This window comes from Heterodontus francisci, chromosome 8 (assembly GCF_036365525.1).
Source record: "Heterodontus francisci isolate sHetFra1 chromosome 8, sHetFra1.hap1, whole genome shotgun sequence".
NCBI classification, from domain to species: Eukaryota; Metazoa; Chordata; class Chondrichthyes; order Heterodontiformes; family Heterodontidae; genus Heterodontus; species Heterodontus francisci.
In genome coordinates this window covers 67,845,092-67,866,181 of record NC_090378.1, presented here as the reverse complement: position 1 = coordinate 67,866,181, position 21,090 = coordinate 67,845,092, and the positions used below count along the sequence as shown (strand labels likewise).

Sequence of the window (21,090 nt, the reverse complement as noted above, 5' to 3'; positions counted from 1 at the left end):
AATTTTGAAATAATTTCCCTCCCTTGAAAAATTTAAGAACTGTTATCGAAACTTGTGACAATTTAAAATATATCTGAAGTGCTATTCATGTATCTTTGAACACCAAAAATATTCTCATAGCAATGTAAGCACTAATTGTCAATCTTAGTTGTGTGTTTTTTTAAAAAATGTACAAGGGGCGGATTTTTGCACGTGGAGGAAATATGTTGCCAAATGGCAGCAAGAGCTCAAAGGACCATAAAGTTCAGCCCCGAAGGGGTTGTCCCAATGAGTCATGTGATCCATTTAGTACTCAAATGGAAAGGATAGAACTCTGCTTCAATTAGTGTTAGCTTAGATGCTCATTCAGCACCTCTCTTGCCATAATCTGTGTGAAAACAGGAGTTCTTTGTTGAGAAAACGAGCAGTTGAGAAGACTGCAGCAGAAACAGTGGCTAAGGAAGAAATGCAATACAATCAGTGGAAAGAAAAGGATCCTTAATGGAGAACAAGGTAATAGAAACTGATTATTGCATTTTTATCATTATAACAGTTTCGAGTAACAGAATTGAGGATAATTATTTTATCACTAAAACTAAAAGAGCATGTATCTTTTAAAACTGTTATAGACAGTTCTAGCTTTGTATAAAGTTTTGTTCTTTGGGAAGTATGTTCCTAAGATATATTCCACTAAGAAATATAATGTAAATCAGAAATAATCATTTCCTTTGATCAGTGAATTGGTAACTGTAAGGCATAATTTAAAGATTATCAGGAAAGGGAAAGGGGGGATATGTTTTTTCATGTCAAGGTTGTTAGAGCATTGAAATAAAAACAAGAAATGCTGGAAATACTCAGCAGGTCTGACAGCATCTGTGGAGAGAGAAGCAGAGTTAACGTTTCAGATCAGTGACCCTTCTTCAGAACTAGCAAATATTAGAAATGTAAAAGGTTATAAGCAAGTAAAGCGGGGTGGGGCAAGAGATAACAAAGGAGAAGGTTTAAATAGAACAAGGTCACAGAATAGCAGACCAGAAGGTCGTGGAGCAAAGGCAAACAATATGTTAATTGTGTGTTGAAAAACAAAGCATTGTACCCCATAACCTCTTTATCATAAAGATCACCTTCTCCCAGCTCCATAATATCTCTCATTTCTGCCCCTGACTCAGCCCATCTGTTACTGAAACCCTCATTCATGTTTTTGTTACCTCCAGAAAACTGTTCTAATGCTTTCCTGGCTATTCTCCCATCTTCCTATAGTCTAGAAAATACAACCTGCTGAAAAATTAACCGTAATTGAGACATTTACAGGACTTCAAAACAAGAAAAGCTTTTTTTAAAAAAAGGTCCATGAGAAAAGTTGTTTTAGCAATGCACACTTCTGTTTGATTTCAGAGAGCAAAAAGGCATTTAAGTGCAAGCTACAATCCTGCAGCAATTCACAAACCAAGTTATAATTAATAAAAAGAGTTGCTTCTGAAGTTTCCCATAAACAGTGTTTCATGTTTCAATTGGTACAAGATGAAAGAAGACTTGCTAGGGAGATTAGCAGACACCGGAGCCAAGCTGCCCACAATATCCATACCTGCAGCCCATGGCAATATCCTGGCAATGACCGAGGGGACCTGTCTCTGCTGGTTCCAGATCAGGATTGAGGGAGCTAACTGCAAAGCTGTGCCATCCATTAAAAATACACATGCACTTGGCAAGCACCATAAGGGCTGGCACTGTCAGCAAACAAGGACAGCAACATCCTCAACTCTTTTGCCTCAGGGTCCTTCCAGGCTAGCATAAGAGTCATCTCCAGATTTTAGCCAATATTCTATCCACACAGGTACCAAGCAAGTGGCTGATTCATCAGATAACATGGTTAGCACTTCCACTTACTTTCCCATTGACTGGCAACAAAAACATACCAGCTAAATATCACATCACTGCTACCTTTCCCAAAGCACTGAGGTCAATGATGACATCCATGTGGCTTTCCAGTCAATAGATTACTGCTCCTTCTCCTGCCTATCACTTGCACCTTGTCACTTGTGTACTGTCATTCAGTTGGTGCCATCTTCTCCACCTCAATAATTGCATCCTCCAAGTTGTGCTGGTCCATAGTTGTGCTAGTGCTTTCAATTGCAGTGAGAGTTGCTGGGTTCTGTGAGGGATTCTCTTATTCTGGGCCATGGACAACATTGTCAGGATGTTGTCAGTGTCATCAGGTTGTAGTCAGTGTTCTTTCCGGCCTTAGAACAGGAAAACAAAAATTATGTTAGAATGCTATAGAGTTGCTTAGCTTGGATCAGGAGTAAATATGCAACAGATTGACTGGCAATACTTAGTGACTGGTATATTAGACTCTCTATCTGGTAAAGGAAACTGTTGGATAGTTTCAACTTAAGAGCTTGTTGAAGGTTGACATCTTCCACATCCGATCTCAGGTTGTGCCGGAATTGCACAATGTTGATCACTCCGTGTCAAGCATGCTGCACCACTCATCTACCTCTCATCTACTTCATTAAGCAGTATCTTCAATCCAACTATCAAGTGGATGATTTTGAGTGCTTTGCCTCTTCATCTGATCATTAATTTTCCACCACCTCCCCTACCGCAGTTAGTAAATTCTCACTAGCAAGCATTTACAAGATTACCCTAGAAAAGTTGACAGGAATGACTCTGTCTGATTTTGGTGGCTCAAAGCCACCAATAAATCCCCGCAATGAGTTTAATAAAGGGTGAAATTTTGAAGTAGCACTACTGCAGGCAAAGAAGTGAATATCACAAAGGATTTTTCTGGCCAAAAGTTTGGCTATAGCAATTATTGGTGGATAATTATAGTGGAACAGGAGAACAGCACATCCCACGAGTTTAATGTGCATTGAAAGATCATGACTCACAGTATCCCTCATTCAAAAACAGACCCAATTAGATCAGTATCCCCACATAACAAAGGAGGGACTGTCAACAGACTGAACTTTTGCCATATAATAGCTGTCGCTCATCAGCACCTACCATTTTCTTCATCACCAGTGCTGGACACTTCACTTTGAACATCAGTATGCTTCTTTCCCCTTGCGCTTGTGCTGGTGCTTTTCTTGAGTCTGGGTAATGAAAGGTCATGTTATTTAGTTGGCTAATTGGGTTCTTCTTCTATGAAGAGAACAGATTATAAGGGATATTATGAGTACATAAGGAGATTTATCCAATTATCATTATATGCTATGTGCACATGGACACTTAGATAACTGATCATTTAATGATAAACTTCATTATTACTATGGTATCGATCAGTAGCTCTGCACAGCCCTCCAATCCACAAAGACCCAATACCATTCAGATCCCTTCCTGATATAAATCAACTACTGCTTTACATAATGACTTACATCCTCCATGTGCCATCAGCTTCAGCACCTGTTTCACACACTGCCCACCTACTGTGTGTCAGTTTTGTCTTTAAATTTAATGCCTTTACCAGATAGAGAGTCTAGGGTTGAACTAGGGTGATTTAGTGCATGGAAATTAGTTCCTGAATATATTCCATTTCCCATCAAGAAATACACAATATAATTTACATATCTATAGTTACTTCACTTCTATGAACTTATTTGCTATGTCCTTTATAAACACTTCTCTATTAATCTAGAAATGTTTGCATAAATATCTTTAAAACTGTTCCTTCATGGCCATATATATCCTCTCTTTCTACTTAACAATAGTATTCATGCTGTATCTTTATGATCATCTTTAAGTCATACAATTTCTTCCAAGTCTCCATCTAGAACCTTCAGGCAGCTAACACCACATTGGCTTTTGCAGTGACATAAAGCTGTGCCTGCAAACCTCTTTACACATTTTGCAGACTGCCATTTGCTCTAATTTCACCACTATTGAGCTTACCAACAGTAATAGGATTCTGGTTAGTAAAGTAGGCTTTTATCAGTTGTTGTTGAGCCATTATCCACAACAATGGTGAACTGTACAGACACAATAGTGAACTTTTCAATCTTCTTACTAGTTAAGTGAATTACTAGCTAATTAAGAAGCATTAAAGCTTTATTGTTACATGCATGCTGTGATTATTCATTACTACTAGCAACAATACATTTTTTTTTAAACTGTGTTCCAGCAACTTCATAGTTGATCATAAATCAAAATGGAAAACAGGCATTTCTGCCTTTGAATGCAATTTGCAGGAACAGATCTGATCTGAAAGGCTTTTTCTCATTCCAAGAAAAATACAGCGGAAAAATATTGTCTACAAAACTTTGATTAATATGTGAAAATACTGAGCAACATTTACTTTTGAACATTTTTGTTTGATGAGTAATAGTTTTCATTATGAATAGATCCATGGTTAGTTAACTGTAATTATAATTCTTTATTCCAAATATCTTTCAAAGATGCAATGAAATCTACAACTTGATATCCCATCCAACACTAAGACAGCATACTTCGATCTCAACATTGCCCACTGCCTCTACTACATTGCCCCCTCCAGTGCTGAAACAGTCATCCATGCTTTCATTGCTTCAAGACTTGACTTATTGGATGTTTTCCCCACACGCCTTTAAACCTCCTTCCTCCACAAACGCTAAATGATCCAAAACTCCATATATTTCCAACAGTTATTGTAGTAAAGAACACACAAATATCTATACTTCATATACCCTTAATTCCTCTGAAGATCAAAGCAAAAATTGTACTTTGACACTTCACAATAGCAGAAATTTGCTTGAAATGTCTGAAAAAATACATCATATAATGAAGAAGCCTGCATGAAATGCTAATGAAGATTTAAATGCCCATTGGGGCAGATCATAATTTTTGGGCAGCAGATTGGTGGAGAGTTCTGGCCTCCTGCCCATTCTGGCCACCTGCCTGATTTAGCCATCTATCTGATCTGGCAGCAAAGATAACTTCTTTCTCTCCATTTTTTGTAACTGACTTGCTACAGACATCCATTACAAGGACAATGACTCCGATAACTATAGTAATTATGCCTCTTCCCATCCTGCCTCTTGTAAGGACTCCATCTCTTCCTCCTGTTTTCTCCATCTCTTCCACATTTTCTTTAATGATTCTACTTTCTACACCAGAGCTTCTGAAATATCTTCCTTTCTCTTCAGTCAGTTTTCCCTCCACAGTGGTCAACAAAAACCTTAACTATGTCTGTTCCATTTCTCAAACATTTGCTTCGGTCTCATTCCCCCTATTCTTACAAAAACAGGATTGCTTTGTTCTCTACCCTACCATATTTATTGCTTACAACATGATCCCACCACCAAACACATTTTCCCCTCCCCTGTCTGCTTTCCAGAGGGACCAGGCACTCTAGATACCTTTGATTACTCTTCTACCACCCCAGCTTTCAGCTGTTCTTCCCCAATACTTTCCACTATATTTTGCAACAACAGGAGATGCAGCACCTGTCCATTACCTCCTCCCACATAACTGTCCAAGGTCCCAGATAGTCCTTTTATTTGATTCAGTTATTCAAGTGTACTTCTTCAGACAAATGCATTGAATTTGCAGACATCCAGTCCTACCAGCTCACAATAACTTAATTCACACACAGATCAAAGGGTTAGGTAAATATAACACATAGCCACAGTCCCATTTTTGGGTTGGAGAAACCAAGATCAGGGTTACCATGATTTTCTCTCTTTTTCTCTCTTTTTCCATATTTTCTCAGGTTGTTTGCTTATGTGGACCAATCCTGTGTTATACCACACCTACACTCACACCCCCACCTATTGTTTGCACATTGTTTTGTTTTTTTATATATCTCTGCACACATCACTGATCTCATTAAACTGCCTTCTGTGAAGCAGTTTGCAAATCATTTAACTTATGAATTCCTTTGAGATTGGTGTATAAGTTGGTTCCCTTCCCCTTCCTTTTTTCTTTGCATTTTTTTAACTTTATTGAAATGCCGGTTTATCTCTCAATTTTCAGTTCTGTTTTTTCTCTTCTCAGATGCTAACTGGCCTGCAGTGTACTCCTAGCATTTCCTGTTTTTATTTCAGGTTTATGGCACTTGCAGTGTTTCCTTTTTATTTAAGGACATATTCAGGCATAACAAGATGACATTTTTGTTTTTATCGTTCCCTATCTACTGTTAAACACTAACAGTCAAGTATAACTAACTTCTTACTAAGCAAAACCTCAGACATACAACTTGTTAATTGGCACTAGATTTTAGACTGATGGGACAATTTGTTACTTTCACCAGGAATTAATTAATTATGGTAATTAGATGATATAATTGTGACCCTCTGAAGTATATAGAAAAAGTCTTTGAAAACTGAAAATGAAGCCTTTTTCTTTTAAACCTTAAATAACTGCTGCTTTAATAAATAAAAGCAAAACACCTCAAACTTCACTGTTTGTGACAGATGTTCAGCTGAAATTTCCCTTCTATTGCCCGATTACTGATGTCTGTCATTTAAATAAACTCTTTACAGGAAAGGTTCATGAATTCAACATGGGTCTAGCCAGTATAATAGGGACAGTAACTGCTGTAATTGCCACGTTGCTATGCGTCAGATCTATTGGTGAGTCTACTATGCATTGTTTATTTATTAATCACCTTTTTAAAAAAATTATGGTAAGAAAGAATGAACTTATATACAGCACCTTTCGTGACTTCAGGGTATCCCAAAGAACATTACAACCAATGAGTGCTTTTAAGGTGTAGTTGCTGTTTAATGTCTGGAAGCATCATAGTAAATTTTGCACCCAAAGATTCCACAAACAGCAGTAAGGCAAATAGCTAGATAAACAGCTTCAGGGATGTCAGCTAAGACACCTCCCCTAACTTCCTTTTGAATAAGGTACATGGGATCTTTCACATCCACCTAATACAGCAGATAAACAACTCACCTGAAAGGGTGAGTAGCAAACTGGACAGCATTTCCTCATTACTACAGTAGATCATCTGTTCAGGTCCCTGGAGTGGGGCTTGAATCCAAAACCTTCCAGCTCACAGGCAAGTGCATTACCACTAAGCCAAGGTTAACACCTGCAATATATCATTGGTCAAGGATGTGAAACAATAGTAAGAAAGAAATCCCATACCTTTATCCAGCATGTTTTGTGAAAGTAGGTCAAGTTGGACAGCAAAGACTCGTAGGCTGTTGATGACTAAACAGTACCAGCGCAGCAGCTGCAAAACTTCAACTACAGCAACTTCAAGAAAAAAAGGGAGGTGTCATATGTTATCTGCTTCAATGTCTGCTCAATAAGTTAAACATCTTGTGATGGCCTTGAAATTGTAAACATCCCTTGTCCTGGTGTGTGAAATCATCATACAGAAAGTCCGAGATAAGAAAAGAACAAAGACAAACATCTCTCGAGCATTGAATGGTACTGCAAATGGCTGCAAGGGGATGGATAATTGTGCAAGAGATGCAAAAAACCCAAAATAAGGAAAGCCAAGTCCCCAGTTAGGTAGCATTTTCGGGGCAATTTGTGACACCGGTGCCATTGATAGGAAGATTAATCACCTCTGCGTCCTGGACACAGATATTGAGGTTGTACTCTTTATACTTGTGTATGTTACACTTATGTGTTAGTGTATTACTTGTAGTTGGTAGTAACATTTATGTTTAAGTAAGTTAATAAAACTATCTCTATTTAGTTCAGTGGCATAACTCTTTATTTAATCGATACAAAGTGGGCAAGTAAGATTAAACCATGTCACTTTCAAAAGGGAATTGGATAATTATCTAACGAGAAAAAGTTGACAGGGTTACAAAGAAAAATTGGAGAGTGGGACTAGCTGAGTATCTATTAGAGAGTGCTGGCACAGACACGATGGGTAATATGGCCTCCTTTTGTGCTGTAACCATTCTATGATTCTACAATGATAACTATCTCCACAAGTGAGGCTAGTACAACAAGTGACAAGAATTATACTACAATCATATTTGAACCAGTTAATTCAGTAATCTCTCTTTCTGAGACTAGAATTAGAAAACTGATGCAGTAAAGGGCATTTGTACTAAAATTGGATTAAGATCATATTATTAGGACAGCCAATCTGAGCTTTATATCACATATGTCCTAAACTACGTACCGAGTCATTCTAGATAGAGTTGAAAAATCTTCCCTTCCATTATGCTGAAATTTGGTGCTTTGATGAACTAAAACAAACACAAGAAAGAAAACCTGCATTCATCTCGACAGATCCATAACTTTCATTCAGAAAGGCCAAACCTTGTGCATTTTAAACTGTCGTTTATTTTAGTTTCAGGTCTTTCTGTTATACAATGTCCAGGTAAAGTCCTGGTAAAGCCAGCTCCTGTTTTCTTGATGGGATCAAATATTTCGATCACCTGTGTGTCAATGGGACAGAACTGCAACATCAATGAATTTGAACTGTATAGAAATAAAAAAGAAATACAAATGGAGCGCTTTAATGACACTGCGGCACACTATTGGATGAACAACGTCACAACCCAAGACTCCACAATATACTGCTATATTGAGTGCGTAGATGGAGCCAAAGAATTAGTGTGTGTAGCAAGACTTCAACCTGGTTGTAAGTATCTGTCTCAAAGAATACCATTGCCTAATGTGGTCTCATAGTGAGGTACAAGATGATTTTCCCTTTAAATTTCCTTTTCTTTCCAGGATTAAGTGCCCAGTGGCACAACAGAGATGGGTAATTTTAAGTCTTCAGACCCCGATTTGAATGCTTGTACTTGATTCAGGCAGGCACTTGGGCTGGCAAGTCGAAGGCCCTGGGCAATATGCTGGTGGGAGGGATCCAAGCAGCAACAGGGCAGTAAATGCAGTACAAGTGGTAGATTTTAACTCCAGGAATGGAGCAAGTGGGCAGTGGGTAGAATGCAGCAGGAGGGCCAGTTCATTTTGAAGGTTAGACCTCATTATCATATCACCAGCTGAATGGGCATCTAGCTGCAGCTCACTGGCTCCAGGCCAGTGCAATATCTGGCGGCCTGCAGCCCAACAAGTAGGTCTGGGGAGAGGACAATTGTGAAGGGGAGGGGCATGTCTGGCGTGGCAGCAGCCCACGTTATTCTTGTGGAACCCAGAGGAACACTCCTGTTCCTCTTGGTGCCACAAAATTAATTATTTTCCTCTTCAGCACACGTTTTAACTGATTTGATCGCACAAGGTCCATGGTCTGCCCAGTTGTCCATCAAAATTTGATGGAGGTCCTATGTAAATCATATAAACCTGAGTTTTGATCTAGTCTGATCCAGACAGATTCCTGAGCTGTCCAGTGAAAGCCCCCAGTAAATATGGTGGTTTATTGCTAAAAAGGTAGAAAATAGCACGCAGTGATTTTAATTTCACTGCCATCCCATTTCTACTGGATGGTTCAAGTTAAAGTCAACTCTTGCATATTACCAAATCACCAAACACAGCTTCCTGCTGATTTATTCCTTTTCTTTCATGCTGTTTAAAAGTAATAAACTCATTAAGTATTAAAATATTGTTGTGAAAAATTGAACTCTTTAGTTTTTGACCAAAACAATAGAAATTACTTTTTGCCTCCTTCACATTGTACAGTCACATAAAGTAGAAATAGTTCTGCAATATGCAGGAGCTTCTGATACAGTTTTTGATTTCTGACTGTGGATTTTCCCAATGCTGGGGCAAGTTTGTCAAGATCAGCAATACCAATATAAATGTACTGCTGGTCAAGCGGAGCCTCAGAAGACTACCTCTCCTTGATTTATATGACAGAACTGCAACTGAAATGGGGCTCTCAGCAAGATGCCACATCTCAAATTAGATAAGGATTTTAACACTGCTGCGATCTTCATTGCTAGATCCACCAGACCAGCCGAAAGATCTGATCTGCATATGCAGGCATAATAATATGATATGCACATGGAAAGCAGGAAAACAGACATTGCTGGAAACATATTATACCCTCCATGTCCAAAGGTGAGTGAGAATTTAGACATTCTAGACCTGAAAACGTGTGGGTTAGCAATCCCAGAGGCCTGTATGTTGGGCACCTACCTGTTCTGGGATGATACAAAATATAGTGTTGGTGGTCAGGTTGAGGTGGGGGCTGAGAGGGACCACCGTCCCCCACATCCCCAATACTGCCTCAGAAGTTTTCTTCCTGTGCCTTCAGTGGCCACTTGCCAAGGGAGCTGCACTAAACATTTTTTAAAATCCTCCTCTATGGGAATCCAGACCATAACCAAGGTGTTTTGGCTGCCAGTCGCCTGACTGCCATTTCCCAGGCAGGATCTACAGGAACCTCTGAGTTTGGGAGACCCCCACCCATTTCAAGTCAATGGCCTTATTGGGGTGGATGGAGGCTATGCCCCAAACATGGGTCAAAGAAAGCTCCCAGACCAAACCCAGCCTAGTTTGTGGCCCTTCCAGTGTGCTCCCACTGGGATGATGGTGGAAGAGCACCAGAAAGGCTGAGGGTTCTACAAATAGTTTTGCTTAAACAAACCTCTTCCTTCAAGTCAGTAGCCCAATATCAGAAGGTAAGTAAATTGCCCCTGAAAGTTGCTGGAATTTGTTAGCCAAGAGTAACAAATTCTTTGCTTGCACTGTACAATTTTGAAGTTTTCTGACAATACTAAACTTGGCAATGTACTAAACAGCAGGATAGTTGCAAACTTCAGGAGGACATAGATTGGTGTAATGGGCAGACACATGGCACATGTAACTTAGTGCGGATAAGTGTGAAGTGATGCACTTTTGGAGGAATAACATGGAGTATAATCTAAATGACACTATTTTGAGGGGGGTGCAAGTGTTGAGAAGCCTGTGGGTGCATAGTCACAAATCTTTGAAATTGATAAGACGGTTAACAAAGCATATGGAATACGTGGCTTTGTGCACAACATTGGTGTCATATGATGAACTTCCAACCACATATGCATGTCATCACTAAAACCACCTCTGTAACAGCGCCTGACTCTGCCCCTGCTCCAGCTCATTTACTGCTGAAACCCTCATCCATGCCTTTGCTACCTCTGGACTTGACTATTCCAATGCATCCTGGCCAGCCTCCCATATTCTACACTCTGTGAACTTTGCTGCCCATGCCCCATATAGCACCAAGTGCCATAAACCCATCACCCCTTGGATCACTGACTTACACTGACTGCCAGTTAAGCAACGCCTCCATTTTAAAATTCACATCATTACTTTTAAATCCCTCCATGGCTTCATCCTTCCTAATCTCTGTAAACTCCTCCAGACAGCCCCACAACTCTCCAAGATATCCGCACACCTCTAATTCTGGCTTCTGGGACATCCCTGATTTTAATTGTGGAGAGAGAAACAGAGTTAACACTTCAGGTTTGTGACCTTACATCAGAACTGAGAAAATTTAGAAATGTAAAAGTTGTGTGCAAGTGAAATGGGCGTAACGTATTATATTTCTAACTTTTCTCAGTTCTGACGAAAGGACGCAGAGCTGAAACATTAATTCTGTTTCTCTCTCCACAGATGCTGCCAGACCTGCTGTGTATTTCCAGCATTTTTTGCTTTTATTTCAGATTTCCAGCATCTGTGGTATTTTGCTTTCGTATCCCGATTTTTAATTGGTGGCCGTTCCTTCAGCTACCTAGGCCCAATGTTCCAAAATTCCTTCCATAAACCTTTCAGCCTCTCTACCTCTCTTTCCTCCTTTAAGATGCACATTAAAACCTATCTTTTTACCAAACTTTTGACTATCTGCCTTGTTATCATCGAATGGAGCTCAGTGTCTAATTTTGCTTCATAAAACTCCTGTGAAGTGCCTTAGGACATTTTATTATCTTTAAAGGTGCAATATAAATACAATTTGGTGTTGGTATACCAAGGTTCATAGAATTATAGAATGGTTACAGCACAGAAGGAGGCCATTTGGCCCATCATACCTATGCCAACTCTCTGCAAGGACAACTCAGCTAATCCCACTCACCCATCCTTTCTTCGTAGCCTTGCAATTTTGTTTTCTTCATGTGCTTAGAGTCATAGAGTTATACAGCACAGAAACAGGCCCTTCAGCCCACTGTGTCTGCACAGGCCATCAAGGCTATATATTCTAATCCCATTTTCCAGCACTTGGCCCATAGCCTTGTATGATATGGCGTTTCAAGTGCTCATCTAAATACTTCTTAAATGTTGTGAGGGTTTCTGCCTCTACCACCCCTGCAGGCAGTGTGTTCCTGATTCCAACCACCTTCAAATCCCCTCTAAACCTCCTGCCCTTACCTTAAATCCCTCCACTATCCATGCCCCTCATAATTTTGTTTACCTCAATCAGGTCCCCGCTCAGGGTTCTCTGCTGTAAGGAAAAAAACCCTAGCCTATCCAGTCTCTCTTCATAGCTGAAATGCTCCAGCCCAGGCAACATCCAGGTGAATCTCTTCTGCACCCTCTCCAGTGCAATCACGTCCTTCCTATAGTGTGGTGCCCAGAACTGTACACAGTACTCCAGCTGTGGCCTAACTAGCGTTTTATATAGCTCCATCATAATCTCCCTGCTCTTATATTCTATGCCTTGGCTAATATAGGAAAATATCCCATATGCCTTCCTAACCACCTTATCTACCTGTGCTGCTGCCTTCAGTGATCTATGGACAAGTACACCAAGGTCCCTCTGACCCTTTGTACTTCCTAGTGTCTTACCATCCATTTTATATTCCCTTGCCTTGCTGGTCCTCCCAAAATGCATCACCTCACACTTGTCAGGATTAAATTCCATTTGCCACTGCTCCGCCCATCTTACCAGCCCATCTACATCATCCTGTAATCTAAGACTTTCCTCCTCACTATTTACGACACCACCAATTTTCATGTCATCTGCGAACTTACTGATCATACCTCCTATATATTCACATCTAAATTATTAATATACACTACAAACAGCAAGGGTCCCAGCACCGATCCCTGTGGTACACCACTGGTCACAGGCATCCACTCACAAAAACAACCCTCGACCATCACCCTCTGCCTCCTGCCACTAAGCCAATTTTGGATCCAATTTGCTAAATTGCCCCTGGATCCCATAGGCTCTTACCTTTTTGACCAATCTCCCATGCGGGATCTTATCAAAAGCCTTACTGACGTCCATGTAGACTACATCAACTGCTTTCCCCTCATCTACACACCTAGTCACCGCCTCTCAAAATTCAATCAAGTTAGTCAGACATGATCTCCCCCTGACAAAGCCATGCTGACTATCCTTGATTAATCCCTGCCTCTCCAAGTGGAGATTATTCCTGTCCCTCAGAATTTTTTCCAATAGTTTTCCTACCACTGATGTTAGACTCGCTGACCTACAATTACCTGGTTTATCATTACTACCCTTCTTGAATAATGGTACCACATTCACTGTCCTCCAGTTCTCTGACACTTCTCCTGTGGCCAGAGAGGATTTGAAAATTTGTGTCAGAGCCCCTGCAATCTCCTCCCTTGCCTCACATAGCAGCCTGGAATACATCTCATCTGGGCCTGGGGATTTATCCAATTTTAAGCTTGCTAAAACCGCTTTTACCTCATCTCTTTCAATGCTAATTTGTTTAAGTATATCACAATCCCCCACCCTAATCTCTACACCTACATCGTCCTTCTCCATAGTGAACACAGATGTAAAGTAATCATTTAAAACCTCACCTACGTCCTCCGGCTCCACTTACAGATTGCCACTTTGGTCCTTAATGGGCCCTAGTCTTTCCCTGGTTATCCTCTTGCCCCTAATATACTTATGAAATGTCTTGGGATTTTCCTTTATCTTGCCCGCCAGTGCTTATTCAATTCCCTTTTGAAAACCATGATTTAATCTGCCTCTACCACATCTGAGGCAGAGCATTCCAGATCCTAACCACTTGCAATGTAAAGATGTTTGTCCTCATGTCACTGTTGGTTCTTTTGCCAATCACCTTAAATTAGTGTCCTCTGGTGCAGGAGAGGGAAGAGAACCTCTATTGCTAGAGCTATGACTATGATTGTATGAGGAAGAGTAGAACCAAATGAGGGCAATCTCACTGTCCTGAACAGTGAGCAGAGAAGTTGGAGGACAATTGTGTGGTCTAGCAGGATTTGCAGTTAACTATTGACTTCTTCTCTGTCTTTGTGTCATGTCCTGTTGCCTTCCTGACCTGCCTCTGCCAGCTTGCCCTATGTTAGACATGCTTATAAAGTGGCACAAAAGCAGCTATCAGCCATCCAGTAAAGTTAACTGACAGTCAACTCACTGAGACAAGCACATTCCTCCTTACCTGCTGTTTCTCCCTGCTGCTGCAGCAATCTTCAACCAGAACTGACTTTTTAAATGCTGCTCTCTCAACTTTCAAGCATGTCACTTCCAGTTTACTCAGGACTTATGTCAATGAGTGATGCAATGGATAATAGTGAAGTGATCCGGCTTTCCAGATGGGTGCAACACATTTGCCATTGGTGTAAAAACAGTATGATTCACTATGTGGAACTTTGGGGTCTATAGGTGCAGGCTTTGTAGAAAAAATAGTTTCTCTGCCTGTCTTCGACACAATTAGCACTGTATAACAACAACTAATTCCAAACAGTGTTCTGAACATTTATTTTTAATTATTTTCTTCCCTCCCCCAACCCCATGCTGAGCCTAGATGGTGAACCTGAACATGTTTCTTGACCATAAGGAGAATCACTGAGCTGAGCCCAATCCTGCCCTTGCTTGACATGTGGATTATTCAGCAGCAGTCACAGGATAGTGATAAATGGGGGCGATTCCAAGCTGTGTTTTCCCCTCCTTAGGCCCGTCGTACTGATGACATTTGCTGCAGCCCTCACCACTAGCTCAGCTGGGATCAACTAACTCAGCACATACTAGTAATCAAACACAGGACTTTCTCAGTGGCTATGGTTCAATCTTGTATAATGTGTTTCATTTATTCATTTATATATTTATTCTTAATTATATGAAATCTGCAAAAGGACTGAGCGGCATATTGCATTAATGATGTTTCAGTTTTTTTGTTAGTCTACCACAATACCTACTAGAACCCTTAAATTTTATATATTTTTTTTCTTTTAGTTAGCCACAAGGAACTGGAAGTAGAATTAACCTTTAGCACTTTTATATTTTACATATGTTCTTTTTCAATTGAAACTTTCCTTATTACTGGCACTTAAAGTACTGTTCTGCGGAAATGTTCTCTGTGGTCAGACAGGTTCTACCCACAAAACCTGAATAACATTTTGCCTTCACAGGTGGTAATTTGGTCACTGAGCAGTTAGTTTACTCATTGCATTAGGTCCCTTTATGAATCAATTCCTAGCACTTATAAGTGTTTCTTTTAAAACATTATTGAGGCCAGGACAACCTCTGGCCACAAAACCAAACTGTCATTGTATGCCAATTTTCATTTGTAGTACTGGTTGCAATAAGAGCTGATGAAGTGTTAAACCATGAGTTCCTCTGGTAATTTAACCTCAGTTACAGCCTCATCAAGCTGAAACAGTAGCTCTCAAAATGGTAACTTTGATTTATTTTAATTTATCACTGTGAGGAGTGCTGCATTATTTGGTGAACTATTGTGGTCAAGGAAAACTATGTTAGTTTTTTCCCACAGTGTGTCATTAGGGAATAGACTGCCACAAGGAATGACTGGGGCAGACACCACTTACCTTGTCTATGTTCCTCAGGTGAAAGTATTTGAGGTGGTGTATGGAAATGAGAAAGCAAGTGATTCAGAGGGGAATATTGAGGGGGTTAGGGCAGAAACAGTAGTGAAAATCTGGAACTCTGTCCACCAAAAATCTATTGAGGCTAGGTCGATAGAAAATTTCAAAATGGAGATTAGTAGATTTTTGTTTTTTTTTAATTCTTTCTTTCATGGGATGTGGGTGTCACTGGCAAGGCCAGCATTTGTTGCCTATCCCTAGTTGCCCTTGAACTAAGTGGCTTGCTGGGCCATTTCAGAGGGCAGTTAAGAGTCAATTACATTGCTGTGGGTCTGGAGTCATATGTAGGCCAGACCAGGTAAGGATGGCAGATTTCCTTCCCTACAGGACATTAGTGAACTAGCTGGGTTTTTACAATAATTGTTAGTAATGGTGCCATGAAACTAAGATTAGTTTTTAATTCCAGATCTATTTAATTAATTACATTAACTAATTGAGTTTAAATTCCACCAGTTGCTGTGGTGGGATTTGAAGCTGTGTCCCCAGGGCATTAGTCTGTTCCTCTAGATTACTAGCCCAGTGACATTACTACTACACTACCATCAAGGTTTGTCAAGGTTATTACTGAATGAAAGTGTGTAGATGGAGTTAAGATCCAAATCAGCCATTATCTAATTGAATGGCAGAACAGGCTTGAGGGGCTGAATGGTCTGCACCTGTTCCTATGTTCCCAGATGTACAGACCTGGATTTAAATTACATCACAGAAATGCATTCCTACTTCACACTTCAGTCGGGCAAGTGAGGAGTATTCCATCAGACTCTTGACTTGTGCCTTGTAGATGGTGGGGAGTCAAGAGGTGAGTCACTCACTGCAGAATGCCCAACTTCTGACCTATGTAGCTACAGTATTTATGTGGCTGGTCCAGTTATGTTTCTGGTTAATGGAGTCCCCCAGAATGCTGATGGAGGATTCGACAATGATAATGTCATTGAATGTCAATGGAAGATGGTTAGATCTCTCTGGTTGGAGGTATTCATTGCCTGGCACTTATGTGTGGCACAAATGTTACTTACCACTTATCAGCCCAAGTTTGAATGCTGCCCAGGTCTTGCTGTATATGGGCACAGGCTGCTTCAGTGGGTGAGGAATTGAGAATAGAACTGAACCCTGCGCAGTCATCAACAAACATCCCCACTTCTAACCTTATGATGGAGGGAAGGTCAATGATGAAGCAGCTGAAGATGATTGGACCTAGGACACTACCCTGAAGAACTCCTGCAGCAGTGTCCTGGGACTGAGATGATTGACCTTCAACAACCACATCCATATTCCTTTGTGCTAGGTATGACTCCAACCAGTTTTCCCTCTGATACCCATTGACTTCGATTTTACTAGGGCTGCTTGATGCCAGATTTGGTCAAATGCTGCCTTGATTTCAAGGGCAGTCATTCTCACTTCACTGCTGGAATTCATGTTTGTCCATCTTTGGACCAAGGCTGTTATGAGGTCTGGAGCTGAGTGGCACTGTTGGAACCCAAACTGAGCATCAGTGAGCAGGTTGTTGCTGTTTAAGTGGCACTTGATAGTACCTATGATGACATCTTCTATCACTTTGCTGCTGATTGAGACTGATGAGGCGTAATTTGCTGAGTTGGATTTGTCCAGTTTTTTGTGTACAGGACATACCTAGGCAATTTTCCACTTTGTCTGGTAGTTGCCAGTGTTGTAACTGTACTGGAATATCTTGGCCAGAGACGCAGCTAGTTCTTCAGCACAAGTCTTCAATACTACAGCCAGGATGTTGTCAGGGCCAATAATCTTTTTTGTATCCTGTGCGCTCAACATTTCTTGATGTCATATGGAGCGAATCAAATTGGCTGAAGACTGGCTTCTGTAATGGTGGAGACCTCAGGAGTAGGCTGGGATGGATCCTTCACTTGGCAGTTTTGGTTGAAGATGGTTGCAAACACTTCAGTCCCGTCTTTTGCACGCACATGCGAGGCTTTGTCATCATTGCGGATGGTGATGTTCATGGCAACTGCTCTTCATGTTAGTTGATTCATTGTCTAACTCTGGCACAGTGGAGCAGTGGTTAGCGCCACAGCCTCACAGCTCCAGCAACCCAGGTTTGGTTCTGGGTACTGCCTGTGTGGAGTTTGCAAGTTCTCCCTGTGACCATGTGGGTTTCTGCTAGGTGCTCCGGTTTCCTCCCACAGCCAAAGACGTGCAGGTTGATAGGTAAATTGGCCATTGTAAATTGCCCCTAGTGTAGGTAGGTGGTAGGAGAATTGAAGGAAGGTGGGGATGTGGTAGGGAATATGGGATTAATATAGGATTAGCATAAATGGGTGGTTGATGGTCGGCACAGACTCGGTGGGCCGAAGGGCCTGTTTCAGTGCTGTATCTCTCTATGACTCTATGACCATTCACGATTGGATGTAACAGGACTGCAAAGCTTTGATCTGATCCATTGGTTGTGGGATCACTTAGCTGCCTAAAGCATGCTGCTTCTGCCATTTTGCATGCATGTTGTCCTGTGTTATCGTTTCACCAGGTTGGCACCTTTATTTTTTTTTGTGTTGCTGCTTGTGCTACCCTCCTGCTGTCTGTCTAAACCTTCCAGCATGGATGTATCTGATCTGGTGAGTGGTCTTAAGTACAGTTATGGGTGTTAGCTGTACTACTTCTCCTATGCTTTTGTCAGGTAAGGAACCAGCTCTGGAATGTGAGGAGATCCTACAAAGACACCAACAGGACACAGTGGTAAATAGAAACTTAGAATAGTGTCAGGAAAACCCCACCTGACAAGACTGAGGCACACATTATTTCGCCAAATGAACATTAAAACTTAAAATTGCAAAGACATTTCCATGATAAGAGGCAATGTTGAAACAATAGGGGTCTAGCAGTTGCTTCTCCAATACACAGAAGTGGTCAGACCAGTTTTGGACACATGGCTGGCTGGCTGGAGTTTTTGAATTTGAACTTCCAACCAAGGAAGTTGAGGAGACTGTTCCATATAAGGAGCTAGTCACATGACTAACCTTCTGAGCAACTTGGGAGTTTTTTTGACTTTGACCTCCCAACAAAGGTTTTTGAGGACAGACAAAGCTGTGTGCTCATGGAGTAAAGACCTTCTCCTGGGACTGAGAACATCTCCTCTCCTGTCTGCCTGCTTCATCTCTTCCCATGGAACTGAATCTTGTGAAAACATGTGAAACTAAAAGAGAGAAAGATTTCCTACATGAACAAGGTTTAAGACTAATGCTGGGCCCTGAAGAACCGCAAATTCATATCTTCAATCAAGGACTACAGCAAGCTCGAGAAACAGTAACAAGATATTGCCTCAAACTGTTCTAATCTTTTCTTTTCTATTCCTATCTGCATATTTATATCACGTGTGCATGCTAGCATGAGCGCGTCATATATCTGTAGGTGTGTACCGTATTAGAGTTAAGTTTAAGATTTTAATAAATTTCCTCTTTCTGCTTTAAACCAAAGAAAGCCTGTGTGTGCTCATTTCTTTGCCTTATAATTAGAAACTGTGAGCAAGGATTCACAAAAAGGGGAGCTCAAAACATAGTGTGTTTAAAATTAAACCCTGTTACAATAAGACCAGGTAAAGACAGCAAAAGACCCCTAGACATTGCTCACCTGGTCGTAACAATAGTCACACAAACATGGCATATACAAGCACTTCACATGATCACAGTGCTGCTGGAAACTAATCACAGCACACTAATCTATCTACTTTTTAATCCCAAATCAGCAGTATCACAATCCAAAGACTGATTTGTTGCCTTATGAGATCTGTCTGAAAAATTGCCACCACTGGGCTCCTTGACAATCTCACTGCCAATTCTGGCTGCAAGTCCAATCTGATATTACAGCTTTATTCCAGGAGATGACATTGTGTTGCAGCCTGCATGTGGGAGCTCTTGGTCTTACAATTGATTGGGGATTCCTGCTCACAGCACAGAGTCTACTCCTGGAATGAAGCAGCAGCACCAAAAGGAAGCTGCAGCTATGACTGGCACTAAGAAGATTATCAGTGAGGCAGTGTGTGCTGTGATGGTGAATGATAGTCTAATTGGCTCATTGAATACAGCATAAATGTTTCCGATTATAGATTAAAAACAAATTTGTTGTAAATAAAAAAGTATTTAAATGTATTAGAACATTCTATTTCATTTCTGATAGTACATTATTGTTGTTGGGTATTCCCAGCGCAGAGGCACCTGCAACAATATGAATAACCAATAACATATAATCTTAGCTAGCAATGAAGGGCTCGGAAGGCACCATGGGACTTAGCTAACTTGACCACATTCCACACAGGAGCTGATTCACACAAATTCAAACAAAGGCTCATTCAATGGAAAGCAGATGTCCTTGTGGAATGTTGACAAAGATACCAGTCTGTAACAAGGTTAAGATAAGATGGTATGTGTACATCAGGCCCAAGGATGATAGATAAGGGGGTCTGGAAAACATTGTGAGTAACCCCCTATCTACCCATGAGCTGGTCATGCAGCCCCTCCATGCCTAGTAACCACTGTTCATTGGTTCTAATAATCAATGTATATAATCTATAATCATTATGATTGGACCATGTCCAGCCGCGTAACTGTTCGAAAATGTATAAGTATTGATGATTTTCCTTTGTTCAGTGGAGAGGAATCTGGATTGCCCAGTAACCTACTCCCCGCCGGCATAACCCAATAAACTGTTTGACGTTTGGAACAGACCCGAGTGTCGAGTATTTCTTTCAGATTCATTCCCGCGAACAATTATAGTGCAGGAGAGCAAGGTCCTTTGCACCATTCCCCGCACACCCCCCACCACCACCCATAGGGAAACACTATGCACAGTTCCAGATTTACTGCTTATCTTTGGTGCTTTTGATTGTTGTTCTCAGCCTTGCTTAAAAAGTGCATATGTGGGTATTTTGTATGCAGATTGACTCACATATTTGGAAGCAACATATTTCAGCCTTTTCAAAGTTCTAAATATCTAAAACTTGTTCTTTCAACCATCGCAAGTGGGCTGTAGGGGATAAAAAACAAAGTGGCCATCATAAACCAGTGGCAACCAAAATGAGTATTGAGGCAGGAAATGGAGGATGTGGGCAAATGATGGTGCAGTGCATTACCTGAGCTTCCTGTTGCATAGTTTGAGAAGTGGAAACACAGGCATGAGGAGTTTCCCTGTTTGGAATTCCAGGGCATTTACCTTTAAAGGACAAGAATTCAGCATACCTGGCAGGAAGTAGTAGTCAGGCTTGACTAGTACAAGTGGAAGTTAAACTAGAAATAAATGTCACCTAAATTGAACAGTGCAGAAATGGCCACACAAATGAAAGCCTTATGACTCCAAATTTCTGTGAAGGTTAGTCTGTGCACTGTTGAAGGGTTCTGAAGATATGTGAAACAGTTCAGAATAGTTTGCATGGTGAGAGCACGAAGTAACAAATCTGGCTAAGAGGGAGAAGTAGCTATGCGTGCAGTAGCAAGT

The 21,090-nt window shown here is 40.8% G+C and overlaps 1 protein-coding gene and 1 long non-coding RNA gene across 3 annotated transcripts in view; one reads left to right on the top strand and one right to left on the bottom strand.

Moving 5' to 3' along the window:
• The first annotated feature begins 333 nt into the window (after nucleotides 1-333).
• LOC137372543 (interleukin-12 receptor subunit beta-2-like) overlaps nucleotides 334-21,090 on the top strand; it is a 124,516-nt gene continuing 103,759 nt past the window's right edge. Inside the window, exons 1-4 of one of the 2 annotated variants that reach the window (XM_068036444.1) lie at nucleotides 334-492; nucleotides 6,438-6,527; nucleotides 8,222-8,515; nucleotides 9,777-9,894. In XM_068036444.1, coding sequence (XP_067892545.1) covers nucleotides 6,458-6,527; nucleotides 8,222-8,515; nucleotides 9,777-9,894 — 482 coding nt within the window. In that variant the 5' untranslated portion in view covers nucleotides 334-492; nucleotides 6,438-6,457. Of the gene's footprint in view, nucleotides 493-6,437; nucleotides 6,528-8,221; nucleotides 8,516-9,776; nucleotides 9,895-21,090 lie in introns of those variants that run through there. The other variant, XM_068036445.1, reaches the window with a different exon arrangement.
• LOC137372544 (uncharacterized) lies at nucleotides 1,763-7,123 on the bottom strand. Its single transcript, XR_010975444.1, has 3 exons — nucleotides 7,051-7,123; nucleotides 2,986-3,074; nucleotides 1,763-2,219 (listed from the first exon to the last, which is right to left on the bottom strand). It is a non-coding gene; the product is annotated as an uncharacterized lncRNA (long non-coding RNA).